Source organism: Tachypleus tridentatus, chromosome 10 (genome assembly GCF_004210375.1).
Source record: "Tachypleus tridentatus isolate NWPU-2018 chromosome 10, ASM421037v1, whole genome shotgun sequence".
NCBI lineage: Eukaryota > Metazoa > Arthropoda > Merostomata > Xiphosura > Limulidae > Tachypleus > Tachypleus tridentatus.
This window is the reverse complement of record NC_134834.1, coordinates 101713077-101735633: the sequence shown is the minus strand read 5'-3', so window position 1 is coordinate 101735633 and position 22557 is coordinate 101713077. Positions and strand designations below refer to the sequence as shown.

Here is a 22557-nt window from a genome sequence, read left to right as displayed (position 1 = left end):
CTCTAAAATTAGTAATTACGCATACTTTGTCAATAGATAGAACTACAGCAACTCTGGCTGTACATTAGTTACATGTACTCTTGTCAATAGATAGAACTACAGCAACTCTGGCTATACATTAGTTACATGTACTCTTGTCAATAGATAGAACTACAGCAACTCTGGCTATACATTAGTTACATGTACTCTTGTCAATAGATAGAACTACAGCAACTCTGGCTATACATTAGTTACATGTATTCTTGTCTGTAGTTATCCTATATAACCTGTAACTATTCTCAGTATACATTTGTTACATGCACTCTTTCTATAGATGTGGTTATACTGTATAACCTGTAGCAAGTCTTTCAGTTTACAACCTGATATTAAACAGAATTTGTTCAGGACAGTCTTACACAGAAATGTTATGGAAGAAATTGTACAAATACACTGCTAATATTGCTGGACTGAAAATGGAGAAGGTGCAGAAAGAGTGAATAGTAAGGTGCAGAAAGGGTGAATAGTAAGGTGCAGAAAGGGTAAATAGTAAGCTTTACTTCTATGTACTGGGAAACAGTCAACAAAAATATGACCTACTTGATGACAGTGTGACATCCCAATGGCAAGTGTTCTACACTGTAATGTTTATGCAGGATGATATTCTCTTTGTTTGACAAGTGCTGAAACTAATTATCCCTAGATGGCCACATGACAATGGATAAAGCTATATCTTATTATCAACAGTTAACAATCTAACATTTTGTAAGTGATATAACCGATTATCCACAGGTGACTACATAACAATGGATAAAAGCTATAACTGTTTATCACCACCTAAAGCTTACTTTGTGATCAAACTGGAGTTTAATTTCTAATACAAGTATTCTGTCTACAGAAAAACTCTGTTTGCAGGTACAAAACAAGAAGTGATTAGAATTCATATGATTTTAGCTATGATAGAGAAAAAAACATCATATTGATGTTTTCATGCCAATCAACACATGTTTTTAGTTAAGACTCATTCAATCACTACATATCAGCAGAAAAACAATGAGAGAGAAACATATCATTTTCTAACTTTGTACTTACATTAATTTATAAATGAATGTCAACTGATTAAGTCACAAGTGTTAGTGTGGTGAATATTATTTATAAGGAGCATGATATAATTATTTGTCAACCACCATTTTCTAAAATTATATTATTCTGTTGTATCAATACAACTATTAATGGAGGAAACCTATAGAATGTTTGGACTTAAAATTACACTCAACTGAGCAAAGTGCTTCTGTCGTTTGAGGTTACACGCTTTGTGTATTTGGAAGTACATGCAGGTCTGACCGACCTAGAGGAACAGTGTTGTACAGTAAGCACCAGTAAAAAGAACTAAACCACAATCAGGAGAATTAAACTGCTGCATTTAGACCTGCTTTCTTTGTGAAGTGTTCATGATAAACATTTGCTATACTATTAGTGACAAATTACATTCTGTTGAATTAACGACATAACTTACAAATCTGTGTGTCTCTACTGACACAGTCCTGAATTCCTGAGTTGTTGAGGTACTTAAAATTACAATTTCATCCATCCTGATTATGATTTTATTAATTAGTGGTAGTTTAGTAATATCTGATTATAGAAGTTGCACGCACACACACACACAGAGGGATAGAACAGCATCCTCTAACAGGAAGGGTGTAATGGCATTCATGTTCAACAGGAATGGTGGAGCAGCACTGATGTTTAACAGATAGGATAAAGTTGCATCAATGTGTAACAATTAGGGAAGACTGGAATCCATATTTAAAATGAAAAAGTAGATAGCATACAGCTCTCCTCTGCCACTTCTTTCAAAAATGTACTTTCAGTGCAACTTTAGTGTCTGAAGTAACTGAATGGATCAAAACCTTTCTGCCCTAAGAACATCTCATTCGTAATCAATTGAATTCTGATGGATAAATAGGCCTAACAGGTTGAAGTTAGGGCTAAATATACAAGAAACAGGTAGGAAAGAGCCATAGTACATGGATCTACAATCTACGGCATAAGAGGTGCCATTCTGCAAGAGGTTAGTACATTCAATAATACGTATTCCCACACATGCCACTATTATTATATGCATCATATTTCTGTATAAAAATAAGAAAAAACTTGTTAATTTGCTGCAGGGTAAAGTACAACTCATCTCCAATATAACAAATCCTGCTGTTTCATGATTAACTTTTTTTTGCACCACAGTAGATTATGTTGTTCTTGTAACTGTTGTGAATGAACAATAACTAACATGGTGTTTAGCACACTGAATGGAGTCTTCATGACCATATGTACATTTATACAGTGTCCAAGTGCAGCTATAGATGTTTAATACAGTGTTAGGGTAGATATTACATGATTGCAAATTATGTGGTTGTGTTATAAATAACTTAATATTGTCCAAGTACCAATAGTGATATTGTGAGAAACAGCAAATAATATAATGGATATAATTACCAAATTAGCATGTGAAGATGTACAAAAGCAGCAGTAACTAAACATTACACAAATACAAAAGTGCGTCTTACTTTAGATACATCTTGTGAGTTAAGAACAAGTAATTTTTAGAGTTTATTAAAACAGATTTGTTAGGTAGTTGTTCTGGATTTACTCAATGATGTGATACGTCTGGTTTTCATGTAAATTGGTCATGGTGGAGTATTCCTGTATACAAGAATTATTTCTACAGTGACGTCGAGAAAACCCACTTGTAGAGAAAAATATATATGTAAAAATGGCTTGTTTGGGTTGAGAAAGTTCTTTACGTAAAGGAACAAACAACGTTTCAATCTTCTTCGGTCATCGTCTGGTTCACAAAGAAAGAAAAAGGTAACTGACCGGAAGCTGACCACATGTTTGAAAGGGGTTGTGTAACTGAGGTCGGAATGTAGAGAGTGTGCTTAGATGTTTGAATATATACTTTTATATTATTATTTATTATATTATTTTTTTTTGTATAGGTATAAAGGTGTTCCTTTGTATTGGTTTATTTCGGGCTTGAGTTGTTGTATAAGTAAGGCTTCTTTAATTTTACATTTGTTTCTTTATTTAGTATTTGAGTGTTTTCTACGGTTATGTTGTGTTTGACTTACAGTGTTTGAAAATGTGTGAAGGTGACTTTTTATGTTCTTTGAATCTGGTTTCCATTTTTCTACTTGTTTCTCCAATGTAGAAGTCGTGGCAGTTATCACATTGTATTTTATAAATAATGTTGGTGTGGTGTTTGTCAGTGTAGTTTTTACATAGTACAGACCTCAGTGTAGTTTTTACATAGTACAGACCTCAGTGTAGTTTTTACATAGTACAGACCTCAGTGTAGTTTTTACATAGTACAGACCTCAGTGTAGTTTTTACATAGTACAGACCTCAGTGTAGTTTTTACATAGTACAGACCTCAGTGTAGTTTTTACATAGTACAGAGCTCAGTGTAATTTTTACATAGTACAGAGCTCAGTGTAGTTTTTACATAGTACAGACCTCAGTGTAATTTTTACATAGTACAGACCTCAGTGTAGTTTTTACATAGTACAGACCTCAGTGTAGTTTTTACATAGTACAGACCTCAGTGTAGTTTCACATAGTACAGACCTCAGTGTAGTTTCACATAGTACAGACCTCAGTGTAGTTTCACATAGTATAGACCTCAGTGTAGTTTCACATAGTATAGACCTCAGTGTAGTTTCACATAGTATAGACATCAGTGTAGTTTCACATAGTATAGACATCAGTGTAGTTTCACATAGTATAGACATCAGTGTAGTTTCACATAGTATAGACATCAGTGTAGTTTCACATAGTTTAGACCTCAGTGTAGTTTCACATAGTTTAGACCTCAGTGTAGTTTCACATAGTATAGACCTTAGATTTGTGCCACAATTCCCACATTAAGTATTTACACAACTTTTCTTACAGCTTGTGTATCTTCCCAAAATTTAATAGACTTTTAAGTGAAGATTGCAAGTTTTTTTGTACACAAAAGAACAAAAAAACACCAGAGGTTTTAATGAAATATTTTACTAAAGATTTATTTGTGAAAATAGTCTGTTTTATTACTAGTCCAAGTGCAAAGTAATTTCATGTTATGATTCAGAAAACTATACTTTAACCCCAAAATCTCAAATATTATGTGTAATCTCCAAAACCTCCTAAATACATTTCAAAGTTTGTTTTCAGTAAGACTTTATATTTTCTATACCTTAACTAGGTGGGGTTTGTCTACTGTGAGACTTTGTAACCACCATGAAATAATTTGGAAATAAATAAAAATTATGCTCTTTTTCCATCCTAGAATGACTATGTCTTGTAATGTGAAAGTACAAATGTTTAGTGTAAGTAGCTTAAGTCTCATAATGTTATATATTCATCTCTTTTTTAATTATATTTGCCTTTCAGTCATGCCAAGCTAATATTACACAACTTGCATTGACATGGTGCATGTGCACTCATGTTACTGTATCTAATAATACAAAACTGACCTTTGATCTTTACAAACTGGCCTTGTCTTGGTTATGTTTTAGTGGACCAATATTTTGTAATGTACAGTTACATTTCAATTATTATACATTATATATTACTATTTAGAAATAATTATGAAAATCATTTTTCTTAAAACATAGAACAATAAATAAAAAAAATGAAAGCAAGCAATTATCTCTTCTTGCTACAACCTTTGAATTTGATTGCTACTGAACATAATTTGCTAAGATTATTAAAATTTTGCACTTGGAGAAAATTTTTTTTATAGATTTTATACATATAGTTGAATAACCAAAATATCATAAATAACTATACCGATATATGAGAATTCCACTATAATTTATTGAGCTTAGTAACTAAGCTGTAATTAAGTCTAATACAATATAAAATTTTGAGCAGACGAAAGACACAACCTACCTCCTTGAAATTTTGGTTTGAAAGAACATGATAGCCTTTTCACAGATTAAAATGGCTGAGAAAACCACTAGGGGACATTTAAGTTGTTAATTGGTTATTCACACGTCATATATTGAAGTGTACATAATAGACAGTTTTACAAATAGAAAGAGTTCAACAGGGCCGCTGAGTTTGTTGATTTTGATTGAAGATTTTTTTGTTTGTTTTTAAATAAACAGACTGACTATGTCATGTGTAGTTACCATTCTATATTGATAAATCACTATTACTGAGTAGAGGGTTACAAGAACATAGAAATTATTAACAAACAATACTCCGAAATATAAATTAAAAGACAAACAATTTCATTCCAGCAAATATTAGTGCTAATAAAATAATAATTTTACTCTTTATTCAGTATATAAACTGTATTCATATGGATATAATCAAGGTAGCCGTAGCTGTACCACACAGTTCAATACCTGTGGAAAACAGCCAGTGAGGGAGTCATATTGCAATCACATGTCAAACCCTCTGGTTACAAAGCATTACAAGCATCATGGAACTCACAGAAAATCACCAACATGTGGAAGAAAAATATATATGCAAAAATGGCTCGTTTGGGTTGAGAAAATATTTTACATAGAAGAGCGAACAACGTTTCGACCTTCTTCAACCTGACGATGACCGAAGAAGGTCAAAACGTTGTTTGGTCTTCTATGTAAAATATCTTCTCAACCCAAACGAGTCGTTTTTGCATATATATTTCTCTACAAGTGGGTTTTCTCGACATCACTGATGTGGAAGAAAAACTTGAAAATCCACAAATTCAGGGAAAACTCACATTCCAGAACCTATAAGGGTTAATACAATGAGTAGTTTTCAAACTTTATACTTTGTTTCAAAGATAGTCACTGCCAAGCATGGGGAGGACATGTACCATGTTGTCAGAAAAGATTTACTAGCCAATTGATAAACATAATCAATCTATGAGCATATACCATTAATCACCTAACTCCTATAGAATACACAGTGAAAAATAATTTAAAATATTTAAAACTTTATAGCAATTAATAACTAATGTACTGTAAAAAAATGAATTTATGAAATACTGTATAATATAATAAATACTTTAAAACACAGAATGAATGATAAATATACAGTGAACTAGAAAAATTGTAGGCATAGCCAATCTCATAAAAAATAAACCAAAACAACATTAAAATCTGAGCAGTTTTGAGAGAAAGTTAAAGAATATGGGTATCTGTCCATATGCCATTTAAACTATTTCTGAAGTTATGGAAGTTGGTAATAGTCGTACAGGCTATGTTACAGACCAATCATTTCATACATAACATGTATGAAATTGCATTTTTCTGTATATATCTGGAACAAGTAATGACATTTGTCTTTAAATAAGATGTTTTCAATAGTATATGTATTATCATGCATTAGAAATTTTCATGTAAACCTATTAGTGAAACACCAGTGAGAGCACAGAGGACAATAAGATTAGTATTAATGTGTCAGGAGAATCCAGAATGTGTTTTGTGCAAATTTCATGTGCTATATGTACGTGGGTAATCACATTATCAAGAAACCAGTGGTACCTTTCACAGCAAAAGCCAAATTTTATTTTACTGTTTTACTCAAGACTGTTTATTTTTACTTGATTTGTTAAAAAACATGCTCATTCCCACCAGTCTGGCCTTCATGTATTACACAGTCTACATGAATATTTATAGCATGTGTATTCACTAGACACATGTTTACCACTGCAGTACCAGAGCATGTGCTATGTCCACCAAATGGCAGATAGTAGACAATTTATGAAGCAAAAATAACCATACATTTTTGCCCAGATTGGGTAAATTAAACAAAATATTTATACCATAAATAACAGGAATACATATCTATTGACTTTCTAGCTGTCCTATTAGGTTTATGCTGCTGATTTGCATATAGCAAACAATATTGTTGCTGCAATAGAAACATATTTGCACATGTACATTTGCTTAAATCACATTAAACCATTATCTTCCCAATCTTCTCCCTGTGAATAATAATTAACAAAAAAAACAACAACTTCGATAAAACAATCCTCGAATTACCTGACTTTCTGCTTCTGTGAAATACAGATAACTTTGTTCACTCACCAAGGTGCCTGATCGTTTTCTGACGCTGCATACATTTACATCCATTACCTTGTCTTCAGTGATCATAGGTCGAGAATCAGAAGCCCGAATAGATGGAGGACATGATTCCACATCACTCATATTGATATATCCCTCCCTTGTTGCTGATGATTCAGAGCTAACTATTGACAATCTGAAAAATGTGCAATTATTTTCATATCTGTTACAAAACAAACATGGTACTCATTTACTCTGCCATTTTGCTTCACTTCCTGGGTAGTTAAGTGTCATGGAATAGCAATTCCTTTTTGTTTAATAATTAATCAAAAATAATGTAAGAGAAATCATTCACAACAGTTGGAGAGAAGACCATATATTTCACCTTTCATTTAAATGTTAAAAGATAATAAACTGTTATAATACATATAAAAATATATAAATAGTTTGTAATGTTAAACTTAGTTAAACTAATCTAATAACTTCTGTATCAGGTTAAATTATCTTAAACTCATGGTGATATTAATAAGTGGGTTGCTATATACATGATTATTCACCATGTATTTGTTAAGTGTAAGCCTTTTTATTATTATTAAGATATAAAGAAATTAGAAACACCACTGTACACTTAATCACTGTTTCTTGTTTAAACAATCAAAAATCACAACACCACTGTACACTTAATCATTGTTTCATGTTTAAACAATCAAAAATCACATTAAAATTTACTAAAAGAAGGTAGTAAAGAGAACTAAACAGAATAGTTTAACAACAATTGTTTCAGTTAAAGTACGAACCTTCCTAGAACCATATACAAGATAATTCTTATGAATTTAAGTCTACAAGAACAATAAAAAAGTTGCTTTCACACATTTCTTCCAAACTCAAAATCAACTGTTAAAACCTGTAAAAAGTGATATTTGGCAGTAAAGATATAGCATAAATCAAATTATCTGTATAACTTATTGTTCTGCTGTTAACATAACAGTTCAAAAATGGCAAAAAAGCTATTACAAAAGTTTTTCTCATATCATTTGTGGTGAACTAAAAAATATTCAGGTGAGTTGCTGCATGCTGCTAGCCTAATGTGCCAACACCACATGGTGACAAATGTCTTCATAAGTACAAAGCATCCAATCACCAAGTTCAAGTCTACATGTTAGCTACATCAACAATTGCAAGCATAATCAACAAATCACGCTATACCACCTTGAGTATCTGAAGCTTTGGGCTGCATGGTTGATAGGCTTTGGAAAGCACATATAGAAGATAGAAAAACACTCAGCACATTTATAGTACAAAAGTCTCATGCAGTAGAGGTTGTACTGTAAAACTTTAATTCATAATCAGAACCACCACTGACAGCATCATAAGTAGTGAAAGTTTAGGCTTGGTAGCACCCATTCCTGTATAATTACTGCACTGTTCTATAATATCTGTGGTAAGTTAGTGACAAAGTCAGTAAAATCAGATATATGGATGACTGTTATTCTGACTAGTTTTTCAATAAGCAAGAGTCAATTTACTTTTGTGTTCAGAATCTGTTTACTTGTTTGAAAGTTCTAATTGGAAGGATGAGAAGAGGAGAAAGTTAAGATCAAGCAGATGAAGGCTGGAAGACCGAGTACAAGTAGTTGAAGAATAGAAGAATTTAGTTTGAGAGAACTCAAATCCACCAATCAGGTTTACTTGGCAAATGTTTTAGCCAACCACACAAAAGAGGAAAACTGAAAACCACCATTCAGACTTATTTGGCAGAACCTCAACTTTCTCAACATGTGTTCAGTCAATTTTACTGACTGCATGGCCTCTTCGTACTTGTTTAATCTTTATAGATATAATACTTCTAATTTGCAATATAGGGTGTACATACACACACAAAAAAATCATATTTTTGGTGAATTATTTTTAAATAAACTAAAATAAAGATTTGACCATGAAAATATTGAGTATTTCTTTTGAATAATCCACGTACAAACCATTTTTCATATTAAGATTAAAGATAGTTTTCTTTGTCTCAAAAATCCCAAATTTCATTTGTGTAAATCTCTGAAGTCTCCTAAATACACTTCATATGTTTGTTCTCAGTAAAACTTCATATTTTAGTTGTTATTTGTCTCTACCCTAACTTAAAACAGGGTTGGTCAATTTGACTGACCTGTATTCCCCCCCATAAACTACCATATTCTTTCTTTCTAGAATGACTTCAAACATAGCATGAAACTATACATGTTTATCCTAAATAGCTTTAAACTCTTAACAGTATACATCTATTTATAATTAAATTTTATTGTTTTATTGCCCTTTGAACCTTCCCAATTATCATCTATGCCATAAGTTGTAAATAACACTGGGAACATGGAGCTCACATTACTCACAAGCAACTACAAGCTGCTGGCATGCATGCCTTGTGAAACATTTTTATTATATTATTATTACTACATTTTAGTTACTTTTATCATAATAAATAAAGAATAAGCAGGACAAACATTAAAACCAATTTTCTTTTTTCTTGCTGTCGATTGTCAATGACACTTAACCTCAATTTTTGGACTTATATTAATGGTAGTAATGCAATAAATTTTTTATTTAATTAAATAATGGAAAAAGTATACAATTCTCCCCAAACTCTTAAAATGTTTTTTGGGCTACTAACTATGCAACAAGAATTGTTGCAAATTTGTCCAAACTAGCAAGCTCTCCCACGAGAATGGAGGGCATACCCCGACTGAAACTGACAACTATCAGTTCAGAACCTAGTGTTATACATCACTTTACAGATAAAAACCTTGAATTTCTATTGATTATAGGTAACATAAGATTAATTGTAAGATAGAACTATTAACAAATCCTGAAAGAAAGGAGATGACAGGTAGGGTCTAATCTTGATAGCTCTGTATCAACAATACTGAAGGCTATTCTCATAGTTAGTAATTTAAATTTAATCTCCTACTTTTGGGAGGGGTGACGGATAAAACAGAAGAGAAAATGCTTAAAGAAAACATGCATCACACCAGGGATATTCAGGATTTATTTCCTCCTTTTAGAATTAAGAATTTAAAACATATATTATTCCAATACGAATCATCAGTTAAGATTTTATGCTATGCTAATTGGTATAACATATACAAAAAATAGCTTAATAACATTTGGGATCTAAGACACTAAAACAATGTGTCATGCAGTGAAGGATACCTATTGCTATTGGGTTAAACAACCATGGAAGTATATCTTGAAACCTTGAAGGAAGACTCACTTTTCATTTCAATAATTAGTAAGGATGGAACGAGGTAGAACTCTTGAGCTATGCCAATCAGTTTGTGAAACTAAGTTAATCTTTCTAGTTAATGAAGTGAACACTGAGATTTGTGGATGTAGAAGAACAGTTGGTTAAGTATAGTCACAGATCCACTTTTTCAGAAACATATCAGTACAATGTGTCACCCTCCTATTTTCAATTGTTAATTCATCCAGAATTGGAACAAAACACATGGAAGACTTTTCACTGAGATTTCACAAACCTATTTAATACAAACCAGAAACAAAGTGTACACATTCAGAGCTCAATTACCCTTACCTCATCCTCTATAATTTATAAACTGATGTTTAGAATGAACCACTATTAAGTACGTAGAAAAACCTGATTTAAGTTGTAATCTAAAGTAAGTCCAATCACTTACAAAAAAATCAGGGCCAACAAAACAGAACTCACCAAAAGATTGACAAATCACCCATAACCTGGTGTATAACTAAATTTGGAGTCTAGGCTCGAACAAATCCTTTAATTTATTAGCATTGAAAAATCACACCGTAAAATTTTATGGGAAAAAAAAACTTTACTGAATTAGATTTATCATGATATCAAACCAGATTCTTTTTACTGAAGTATGAAAGATGCATTTTATATCTCATATTACTTAGATTCTATCTTTTTCAGTTAACATTGTCCAAATTTATAAATATTTCAGTGCTTTATTGAAAAAATTAAAAAGACAACACACAAACTGGTTTGAAATGGCCATGTTGCATTTTTCAGACAAAAAACTGAAGAAACTGTACCTGAACTCTGGATCCAATTTCACTGATGACAAGATGGATTCTAAGAGGGAGTCTTTCCCAAGTAAGGCACAAGGTAACTTTAAGGGAGATGTTTCCTCATTAAATGGATTCTGTCCTTTTGTGCTTGATTGTTCTGTACCATTAAAAATATAATTATTTCTGACTGATAAAAAGCCTATAGTTTTCAAAATAAAATGTTATACATAATTTAGTACCAAAACCTTGTGAAAAAGATATCAAATAATAACATGAAAATTTTCATCCATAATTATTGGTTTAAAACTGTTTCAAAAAGGTAAAATATGAGAAACACAAAATCATACTTACTATGTTTCCTAATTTCTCAGAAATATAAAATTATGTATAAATACATTTATGTTTCACTCTCACAAGATTAAAATGTTTAATAAAACAAGTCTTAGCAACACAGACAGAAAATTCTTGAAGTTTTATCATGAAATGTCTGTGCTAAAGTATATTTAACAGATACTGTACAAAAAAATATGTATTTTACACAAGTCTGTCCATAATTTATGATAAAATTGATGAACAAAGATGAACTGTGTAGGTTTCAGTCTCTCCTATCACTGATGGGGTTCTATGTAATGAACTAATGCTGTGTAACATAAATTATACTACAGGAAGGGTTTGAGGCAGTATATTGAGGTTTTTCACTTTATATGCTCTCAAAGTTCAACAACTGCACATAGACAAGAACTTCCAAAAGTTTGTGTGAGGAACCCAAAGCCACAAAAGTTCATGGGATATGTCTAAAAGTTGTACAGCAACAATTTCAATTTGTATGTGCAACCTTGCAGAGGAACTGACTTGAATGTGTGAACATTTTAGTCCAACAAAGGTGACATTTAAAGCATTGGTACATACTTTAGCAGCTAATTCATACAAAAATGGTATTTCTTTGTGGTAAAGTGGTATCAGCATGTTTACCTGACAGTGTGCACAGTTCACCTTGACATCTGTCTTGACTCACCATATACTTACCTTATGGCTATAGCTGTAAGTTATGATAAAAATAAATGTACTAAAAGCTCTACCATTTTAAAAATGTCTGGCAAAATGATAAGTTACCTCAGCTTTTCCAATCAACCAGTTAGATAAATACACTATTCCACTTATAACTTTCAGCTACAGTGTTTAACATTTAATGTTCCATTCAGTTACACACATTGTGAGCAGGGTTCTTCATTCACTTTTGCAGACCTAAATTCACATGAATTACCCTGTGTTTTGGGATGCTTCTGTGGCAAAGATGTTTGACCTTATTATTTATGGTTGCAAATGATGGCCAATTGTCCAATAGACAGTTTATCTCTCCCTCTGTATCATATTATATTAAAATTTAACTTTTATATACAGGAAATCCTCATTCATACTAATGCATTTGAAATAAAACATTTCTTACACATTATTTAAATACCTGGATGGTTGAATCAGTAACCATGGTTACAATAAACTCTTTGTAGCACACACTGTTAATAAATAGGATGGTACAAACATACACATACAACTCGAAAGTAAAACTTACCTATCTACAAAAACTCTTCAGTGCATTATTTTGTCATCAAAAATTACTCAAGTTGCATAATCACAGTTGCATATTATGTCATTATTTTCAAATAAATTATTTCATTCAAACCAGTGACTTGCTCAGGAAACACAAATTATAAAGTATTTGTCAAATATGCAACAAATCACTTTCCAAAGAAAGATAGTCAGTGGACTTTTTTCTTTAAAATCCTAAACAGCTTTAAGTAAATAACACATTACAGCATCATCTTCTCATAATGCATCAGTTTAGTTGAACCTTGTGATGATGTCTTTAAGACTGGATTTTGCTTCATTTAGAATTACTGATAAAACTTGGTGGGTCATTTTTGATGTCAGATTCACTGTTATAACCTTCTTCATGAGACACAAAGGAAATAATGTCTTCATCTGACAACTTTCCCAGTTGGTACCCAGTCAATCCTGATCAATTTCATTAATATCTGTAGTAACTACATTTCTATCCAAAGTCCCTATTTAACCTTTTAACTTTATTCCAAAGTGTCCTTTGATATGTTGTAGCCAACCAAGCAAACTGGATACATGTTTACTAAAATGGTAACCTAAAATGGTTATATTATAAAGGACTAGTTTCTTTTCAGATTTCTGTGTCTAAGCTTAAATAATTATAGAACTTTATAAATAACCAACTGGAAAATAAAAGTAATTAGTACATTAATGAAAATACCTAAAAATGCAAAACAATAACTGAAACTTTTTATTTATGCATAGTAAGGTAACCTGAGAAAATATTAAATGTACAACTTTAGGTTTATTGGAAATAAGAAGAGATAAATATGTTTCAGCAAAATGACTTACTATCTTCTGGTGACAATCACCTAAAGATGTCATATGAACCTCGTTAAACATTTTTATATACTTATGATATCGGACTTGTCAATTTATAATTTTTATTTTGTCAGGGTAACTGGTTTAAACATTTGTTAGATGAAATGAGTGTGCATTGCAAATAATCTTGTAAATAAAGTTGAAAATTCAATTTCATTATTTTCAACATCAGATAATACAGAGCAATAAATACACAGTCACTAATGACAAACTTTGTAGGTAAACATGTAACTGAAAGCATTCAGTATATGTTTACAACTATACTCGGCCACTCACATGAACAGATAGAGAACACAAAAAGCTCTAAGTACCCATTTCTTCCATGTGGGAAGGAGAAACAGCAAGTTCTTTGGGCCTCACTTCTTTGACACTCAGAGTATCATAATCTTTCACCTCTTGAGCTTCTCTTTGACCTCTCTTATCTAATGATGTAGGTGCAGTACTTGAAGTAGATGGTACATTTTCTGATCTTTCAACACATAAAGAAGAAACAGGAGGAAGAGGTGGAGGAGCTTTGGGTCGCTGAAGAGCATTAACAGGGCTTCGCTTTTTTGGATTCTGGATCATAGACTTCGATGTTGAAATCTCATTACTTTTCACTGGCAGGTTATCTGTTGAAGACTTTACATAAAATGTAGATTTTTCTTTGATTTGATTTTTAGAAAGCTGTGAGGTCTTCTTCTTCTGCAGTAATGTTATCATCCTTGAGATTGACTGCAACTGTTTTTTACCTAATTTACCCGATTCTTGCATATTTCCCGATAACCTCCCTTGTAACACAGAACTGCGAATTCCTTTTCTCATTCTTTTCCTATCGATATTTACAGGCATAAATAAACCAGAATTGCTTTTCGTTGAACACGGGTTTCTCACTAGATGATGGTCATCTTCAGAATGGATCTCTGTCTTGCTACAAGTTGAGGGATTGCTCCATTCTTGTATTCCTACTTCAGGATTAATGGTTTCACAGTGAACCTGTGTTACTTCATTATATAACACCGTCTGGTAACAAACAGTCTCATATAAATGGTCAGAAACTGTGGATTCCGTTGAGGTACTCCCACATTCATCGTCATCGACCTGTACGTTGATAACAGTATTGTTTTTATATACAAATCCTGACAATTTTTCACAAGTTATTTCATTCAACATGTATCTTGATAAATTCTAAAATATAATCAACACAAAAACTGCCAACAGTAAACAAAATTTAGTTATGTTGTCTTAAAAACTGCAACACTTTTTAACAAATCATTTCTTTAAGTATACGTAATTATAAGTTTTAAGACAACTAAACATAAAATGATTAAGGTGATCAATTATAAAACTCAATTCACGTTTTGATTAATATACATTATTACAAGATAGTACACAATAACCAATATACAATGAAAACTGTTTTTAAAACTTTTATTAACATTGTATAATCCACTGAAAACATTAGACTTGAAAACTTACAAAGACGTATTTACTTCACTTTGGACATGTGATTCTTCACACATAATGGAATAAAATAAAGTGTCAGCCTAATACTGTACCAAATAAAATTATGCTTTGTTATGAAGAATGTTCTTTGAATACTTGAAGGTCTGATAATGAGCAAAATAGAAGATACCTTCTTAAACTTTTAAAGATAAAAGAGAATTGTACAAATGTAGAATTATTTTATTTACATTTAGGAAATAATGCATCTTCCCAAGCTTCTTAAGAGATTGCACTTCAAGTAAATAGAAAGGGTACTTAAAAAAGCAAATACTGTAAACATGTCTATTCATTATGTGGCTATTTGGAAAAGTTTTTTAGCAAGACAAAGTGAAAATAACGTCTAATGCACTTTTCCTACAACTTGCTAAAGACAAACAATATTATAACAATAATGTACATACTGTGTCCCACATCAGAGAGTCTTCAGATTCTTTGGTGCTAATTTTGAGAGAGGGTCGAAAATTTTTACTGCATAATCTTTTCTTCAACGAGATCTTGGATTTTTCTCTGCAAATAATATTCTAGGTTTTATCATAAACCAAAACTAAATTCAAAACATTATAAAAAAATTCATTATACCATATAGCAAAAAACAACAAACTTCTGTCCTTACAGCCTTATTCATGACTAGTTTAATATTACACAATGGAATCAACCCAAAGAGATGACATCTTAAATTTACTGTTAAATACCGATTAGGAAGTGGCAACAATAACTAATGGGATCACTACATAGCTACATTTGACATTTTGCTACAGGTTCAGAAAAATAGAAATTTAAGTTCCCAATTTTTAGCAAACAAATGTTTAAGCCATGAAAAAAGGTTAAAATGCCAACTGTTAAAAGTAGTTAACTCTCTTAGCACAGGCTTGGTCACAAGGACTGACCTCGTAACCATTTTGTGCTTGTTATTATTTTCATAACTTTTAAATTAATTATCTTCAGAAAGGTTTGCAGATTATCAACATTACAAGGCTTTTGTTTGTAAAATAGATATTTTGCTACATTAAGTTTTAAGTAATATTTCCTCATGTTTTTTATTAATTTTGATTTTAAGACTAAAAATGTTTGTTTGCAACAGAACATTTTCAAATTTCATTTCCAAAATTTTTTATAACCTCCAAATAATTATCAAACATTTTGTAAGAAAACAAAAATATATTTTAACTTATTTTCACTTCTGTATCTCTCAAGATTGGATAGATTTGACCAACCTCATAACTAATATAAAAATAAATATAAGTTATTCTATTTTCATTCTAAAATGACTAAAAATAACACAAAAATACAAATGTTTAGTTTAAACAGCTTAACTCTTTCAAGCTGGGTATCTCTTACTACACATGAAAAGAGTTTTAATGTCTGACATTCAAAATGTTATATTTTTTCTGTTATACCAATTAGTATAGCATAAAGGCTTAGCTAATAATTCATATTTTAATAGTGTCCAAGTTTTAGGTTCCTAATTCTATAAAAAATATTTTAAAATTCCTGAATTATCCTAGTATGACAAGAGTGATGCATTTTCTCTAGGCACATTCCTTTCTCTATTTTATCCACCACTCCTCCAAAAAGTAACAAATTTAATAAATGTTTATTAGTATAAACGCATCATTATCCAGACAAATAAATTTTTATAGTCTTCAATTTTCTTTGGTTACAGAGTTATCAAACAGAAAACAAGACCCCTCCCCCATCTGTCATATTCTCAATTTTATACATTAAATATATTTAATAATGTAACCATACAAATGTCAAGGTTTTCATTTATCAAATGATGTATTGCATGATACTATATTCAGAACAAACATTCAATTTCACTCAGAGTACAAGCAACATTTGAGTGAGAAACTTAATGACTAGCTTGGATGAATGTGTAATGCCTCTTGTCACACACATTGCCAGAGGTATGAGAAATTGTCTACCTTTTGCATATTATTAATCTATGTTCTTCGGTACATTATTCAATTAAATAAAAATTTAGTACATTACAACCATTAGTATAAAAAAGTAGACTTAAATGTCCTTAACAGTAAACAGCAAGATAAAATGAGACTGAGTGAGTAAGTAATGTGTTGTTTTCCGAGTGAGTAAGTAATGTGTTGTTTTCCGAGTAAGTAATTTGTTGTTTTCCGAGTAAGTAATTTGTTGTTTTCCGAGTGAGTAAGTAATTTGTTGTTTGTCACATATATTATCATTAAACTAAAGTGTAAAAATAGGAATATCTTTTAAGGTTACTTACAATTAGCTTAGGTAAAATAATGACTATAATAAAAAAATTTTTAAAAGGCATGCTCACAAGCAGGTTGTGGGTAACAATTTGATGTCATAATGAGCTACATGTGACTCGAATAATTTACAATTACAATGGTATGGATAATAGCTTGACATGTTCAAAGAACAATAAAACTTAATTATAAATAGATGTATATAGTTACAAGCTTAAAGCTACAAAGGATAAACAAATGCAATGTTACAAATTGAAGTAATTATACAAAAAAAAGTGGTTTCTGGTGATTAAGAAGTCAGTCAAACTCAAATTTCATTTAAGGCAGAGAAAATAAATAAAATATTTAAGAGCTAATATTTATTTGTTAAAAACAAATACTTGAAATGTACTTAGAAAGTTTTTAGTATTACATAAAGGAAATCTGAGATTTGTGGGATAAGAAAAAGTATTTTTAATCTTACCACGGAAAATTACTTTGCACACAAACTATTAAAAACAAATACTCAACACGTTCATGAATAAATCTTTATGTTAGTTTATTAGAAGTCCATCCTTAAAAACATAATTTTTTTAACCATGGCTGATAATTAGTTTACTAATTCTATTTTTAAAGGGAGTGATAAGATTTTTCTTTTAAATTCTACATCAGGTAATCTTGCATTTGTAGTGAAAAATATCAAGTGAGAAAAAAGCTTTGTAAAAAAACCTTGTGAAACAATACATGGGAGCTAATACAAATTCACTTGTCTTGCTAAACTGTTAGCTCTTTATATGTTACTGCATGATCTAGAGAGCATGAGCTTATTGTAATCAGATATTGATGGTAATAGGGAGATTGAAAAAAGCTACTTGAATTGTAAATTGATAAGTATTGTAGACATGGAGACAAACAAGATTTTTAGCTTGAAAAAATAATGAAGACATTACTTTCAGCCTACTTTGTTTACTTTTTTTTTTTTTTAAAGAGTCCCAAATTGCAGGTTTAAAAATTAAATCCTTGTATTTTGATTCAATTTGTTTTTGTTTAATTTTTTGACCATCCCTATTCCACTTTTTAAAATAATATTTTTATTATCTTGTTTCTTGAGTTTACGTTCATTAATAGAAAATGTAGTTTAAGCCAAATATGTACAAATGTTTCCTGTTGAGCGTTCCACATTTTTCAAAGTTTACTGCTGAACTGCCTAGTTAATCATTATTCACTGAACCAGGTGCATTTTTTTTGTGACTCAGGATTTATGTAAACATGTATTTAATAAGTATGAAAATCAGTAGAATAAATAATCATTCAAAAGAGTAGATAAATTTATTATGGTAAAAAAATTCTCTTAAATAGTTACAAAAACATGTAGAGACAAAGTACAACAGCAAACTGGATAAACAATGAAGAACAAATAATGAATCCTCAAATGTGGCAGTTTCTGATTAATGTACTGTAAGTTGCATGAATTATTTCAAATATTGATGCACATTAGTAAAAGATCAAATTCTTTTTAATAACAGAAAATGAAGGAGTTAGAGAAATTCTTTGGGGCTAAACAGAAGGTAATGTTTGAATTAATTTTAAAACTACCCCATGACATATTCACTACTGTACAATATTTGTAGATATTTTGTTCTGTAGCAGCCTGTAAAACTATAATCAGTAACAATAAAGCTGGAAAGACTTATAAATATACAGATTGTTTACTCTAATAAAACAAAGCATTTCTGAAATATACATAAAATGGAATGTTCCTGAATAACATAGTGGTGCTTAAAAAGCTTCTACGTTTCCGAGATGCTTGAATGACTTTGAAGAGTTTATGTACATAATGAGGAAGAACTTGGAAAATTTGAGAGGATGAAAACTGTGAGAGAGTTTGTTTAGTTGCTATGAAGAGATATGGGCAGAATACAACACGTTTTTGCTGTAGACTATGGTGTTTGAAGAGCTTGAAAAAGAAACTTGGTAACAATGAAAAATACTGATAAAACTTCTCATTCCAGAATCAATACGACTTATGACTGTTTTTTGTTGTTTTTGTAGTGGGCTTCCCAGGTTTGAATTAAATATTCATAACCATTTTTTTCTGTAGATTTGTGAAACAATAATTTGAAGAACATATGAATGAATTTTAGTTCTGTTTAACAACTGGAAAATCAACTCAGTATTATCAATATTTTGGTAGTCATTTAGATAGACTACAAGAAGTATTTTTTAAGATGGTTTTGTGTAATTCCTGGGCAAACCCTATTACAAACCACTATCAATGGTTCATGATAAGTAGGAACTATTTGACATAAAAGGTGAGTAATTAGTGAAATTTTGTAATAAATAAATAACTGGTCTCTTAAGAGAAGAATGGTAACTGGAATCTTACTGAACGGTACAAGATTAACTGGGAGAGGGTAATCAATAAGGGTACACATGTCTGCATTCTTTGCATTTTAAGGGTAACAGGACAAGGGGACAGAAGATCAGAAAAACACGTGCTGGTTGTATATTTCTAACAGGTTGGGTACTTTATGATACGAGCTGTTGTAATGGGACAGTTGCATCCTACAAGAGTTAAAGAATCAACGATTTCCTTGAGAACAAAGTTCAAATTTAAAATATATTACTTCCCTAAAATTTGAGTAAGCAAGAACAGCCTTCTTGAAGGATCAACTGAGATCTTGTTGGCTGTACCTTGTGCTAAAATTAATTAATATTACTCTCAAGAGACTCAAAACAAAAAGATGTGTCCTGAATTATGTTTGAATAAATCCCATCCTAGTAATACAGAGGTCAGCAGTTGTTTCGATTTATAATAGATAAACATACAATGTTGCATTACCAAACAAATATCAAAAAAATATTTACATCTAACAGCAAAAAGCTATTAAGGTGAGAAATGAAAACAATACAGACTGAGAGGGCCAGGGTGATAACCATTTATTACTGAAACAAGAAAGACAAAATCAATCTCTTCATTGAAATGAAATAGCTAATTCACAGGACTGTATATCAAATGTTCACTGAATTTATCACGTACAACCAGATAGAAGAGGAAGTAACAAGGATCATACAAGAAACATTGGAACTGAAGCATATCACAAAAGTTAAGCCTGGAAGCACAACAAAACTAAAATCAGTTTGTTATTATATACTTATATATATACACTTTTCATTCAACAACATAATTTTGTATTTTCACAAAATTAGATTTACTTCCATGACATTGAATTAACCAGTTGACAATTCAGACAGTACCTAAATGATATGTATTCCAATAAAAGGGTTAGCACACATGCTTACACACAAAACATAGAGTTAACTGAAAAAACAAAAAACAACAACTCCAGCACTTTTAAATAGTCAAATACTCAAAAGCACTCAAGTTTTGGGTTTGTTTAATTCATTAAACTATATATACACACATTTACTTACAACTATAAACACACTGATCACAAACAAAATCTGTACCAGTTTCACACAACTTTTTGCATTATGATCTAACCCTACATAAATTTTATCATTTGTGCATATATAGCACATTAATCTTTTCCTCAGATTTGCAGCACAGCCTGGTCAATATAACCTGTACATTTCTTTTTACTGACCCCTGACAGAAAAACACTCATTTAAATTTTACATCAGTTGTAAGTACATAACATTACATTAAGTTACAGATTCCATATATTATCATTATAAAAACATAAAATTAAAAGCTGTTTCTTTGAAAACAATGTCATAGCTGGAGGACTAAAAGAAAACAAAATTTGGATTATAGTTTGTCCAATCATAGAGAAAGTTCAAACTTAATTTGAAAACCTCTTAAGTATTTTGTTTCATATTATTACTTTATTCCAAAACAGATTTACCCAAATTTAAAGAAAAATTAGGAACAAAACAAATTTCCAATGGAAATAAAATAATTGTACTTTCCGTTTTCAACGTCTGCCATGTAACTGCCATATTAATAACATCTCAAAATGTTTATACATAGGCATTAAAATATTTGTTTTGCTTGAAAAAATGTAGAACTACAAAGAGAAAATTCAGTGTGTGAAATTATCAATTATAAAAACTAAAACAAACTAACTAAAGAAACTGGAAACAGCTCCACGAACCTTAGTTTGAGATTACTACTATCTGCAAACTCTGATTCACTAACATCTACCCAACCATCTTCACCGCTGGTTGGAGGAGTTCCTGAAAGAAATCATGTACAGAAATTATACAATTATAGATTCAACCAACACCAGCCAACAGAAATTATACACACAATTTTACACAAAATGTTTCATTAAAAAGTGCAAAGTAATCATTAATTCATATCATGATGCATCAACCTCTTTGAACATCGTCAGCAATGGATATGGAACACAAGCATGATTGACATACCATATTTTACTTTCTCTCATACGTTCTAAGAAATACTAATACAAGTACCAGCCAGTATTGATCCTACCTATAATTTATAGTAAACACACCTATCCCCATTACTGTGCAATAATCATAACCAAAGAGCTACTTAGGTCATGCCCTAAGAAGGTCAAAACAATGTTTTGTACTTTATTCTAATCAATGTTTTAATACCTATACCAGCTGTCTTTAGAATACATTTTTTACTTCAAGTGGATTTCTTGTCATTATGAATGACTAGAACCATACAGCCTCTAACACCACTGCTCTTTGTTACCACAATGACAATAACCATACAGCCTCTAACACTGCTGCCCTCTGTTACCACAATGACTATAATCACACAGCCTCTAACACTGCTGCCCTCTGTTACCACAATGACTATAATCACACAGCCTCTAACACTGCTGCCCTCTGTTACCACAATGACTATAATCACACAGCCTCTAACACTGCTGCCCTCTGTTACCACAATGACTATAATCACACAGCCTCTAACACTGCTGCCCTCTGTTGCCACAATGACTATAATCACACAGCCTCTAACACTGCTGCCCTCTGTTACCACAATGACTATAATCACACAGCCTCTAACACTGCTGCCCTCTGTTACCACAATGACTATAATCACACAGCCTCTAACACTGCTGCCCTCTGTTACCACAATGACTATAATCACACAGCCTCTGATACCACCACTTTCTATTACCATAATGACTTACAATATAGCTTTCAGTGCCAATATCTGTCTCCATAATGACTACATCCATTCAGTTTTTAATATCACCACTTTCTGTTACCACAATGACTATAACCCTACAGCTTCTAATACCAATATCTGTCTCCATGACAACTACATCCAGTCAGTTTTTAATATCACAACTTTCTGTAACTACAATGACAATATGTGTAACTAACTACAGTTTCTAATATTACTATTTTCTGTCACTGTAATGATAAAC

At 31.2% G+C, this 22557-nt stretch overlaps 1 protein-coding gene and 1 long non-coding RNA gene across 10 annotated transcripts in view; both read right to left on the bottom strand.

The window, feature by feature from the left end:
* Window positions 1-22557, bottom strand: part of LOC143229972 (uncharacterized) — an 87181-nt gene that overhangs the window by 26660 nt on the left and 37964 nt on the right. For 8 of the 9 annotated variants that reach the window (XM_076462880.1, XM_076462883.1, XM_076462876.1 and 5 more), the window contains 5 exons: window positions 21301-21382; window positions 15377-15482; window positions 13802-14570; window positions 11076-11208; window positions 6996-7212 (listed from right to left, as the gene is read on the bottom strand). In XM_076462880.1, the coding sequence (XP_076318995.1) occupies window positions 6996-7212; window positions 11076-11208; window positions 13802-14570; window positions 15377-15482; window positions 21301-21382 (1307 nt within the window). The remainder of the gene's footprint in view (window positions 1-6995; window positions 7213-11075; window positions 11209-13801; window positions 14571-15376; window positions 15483-21300; window positions 21383-22557) is intronic. The other variant, XM_076462885.1, reaches the window with a different exon arrangement.
* On the bottom strand, window positions 3462-6989 carry LOC143229975 (uncharacterized). Its single transcript, XR_013016143.1, has 2 exons — window positions 3601-6989; window positions 3462-3545 (listed from the first exon to the last, which is right to left on the bottom strand). It is a non-coding gene; the product is annotated as an uncharacterized LOC143229975 (long non-coding RNA).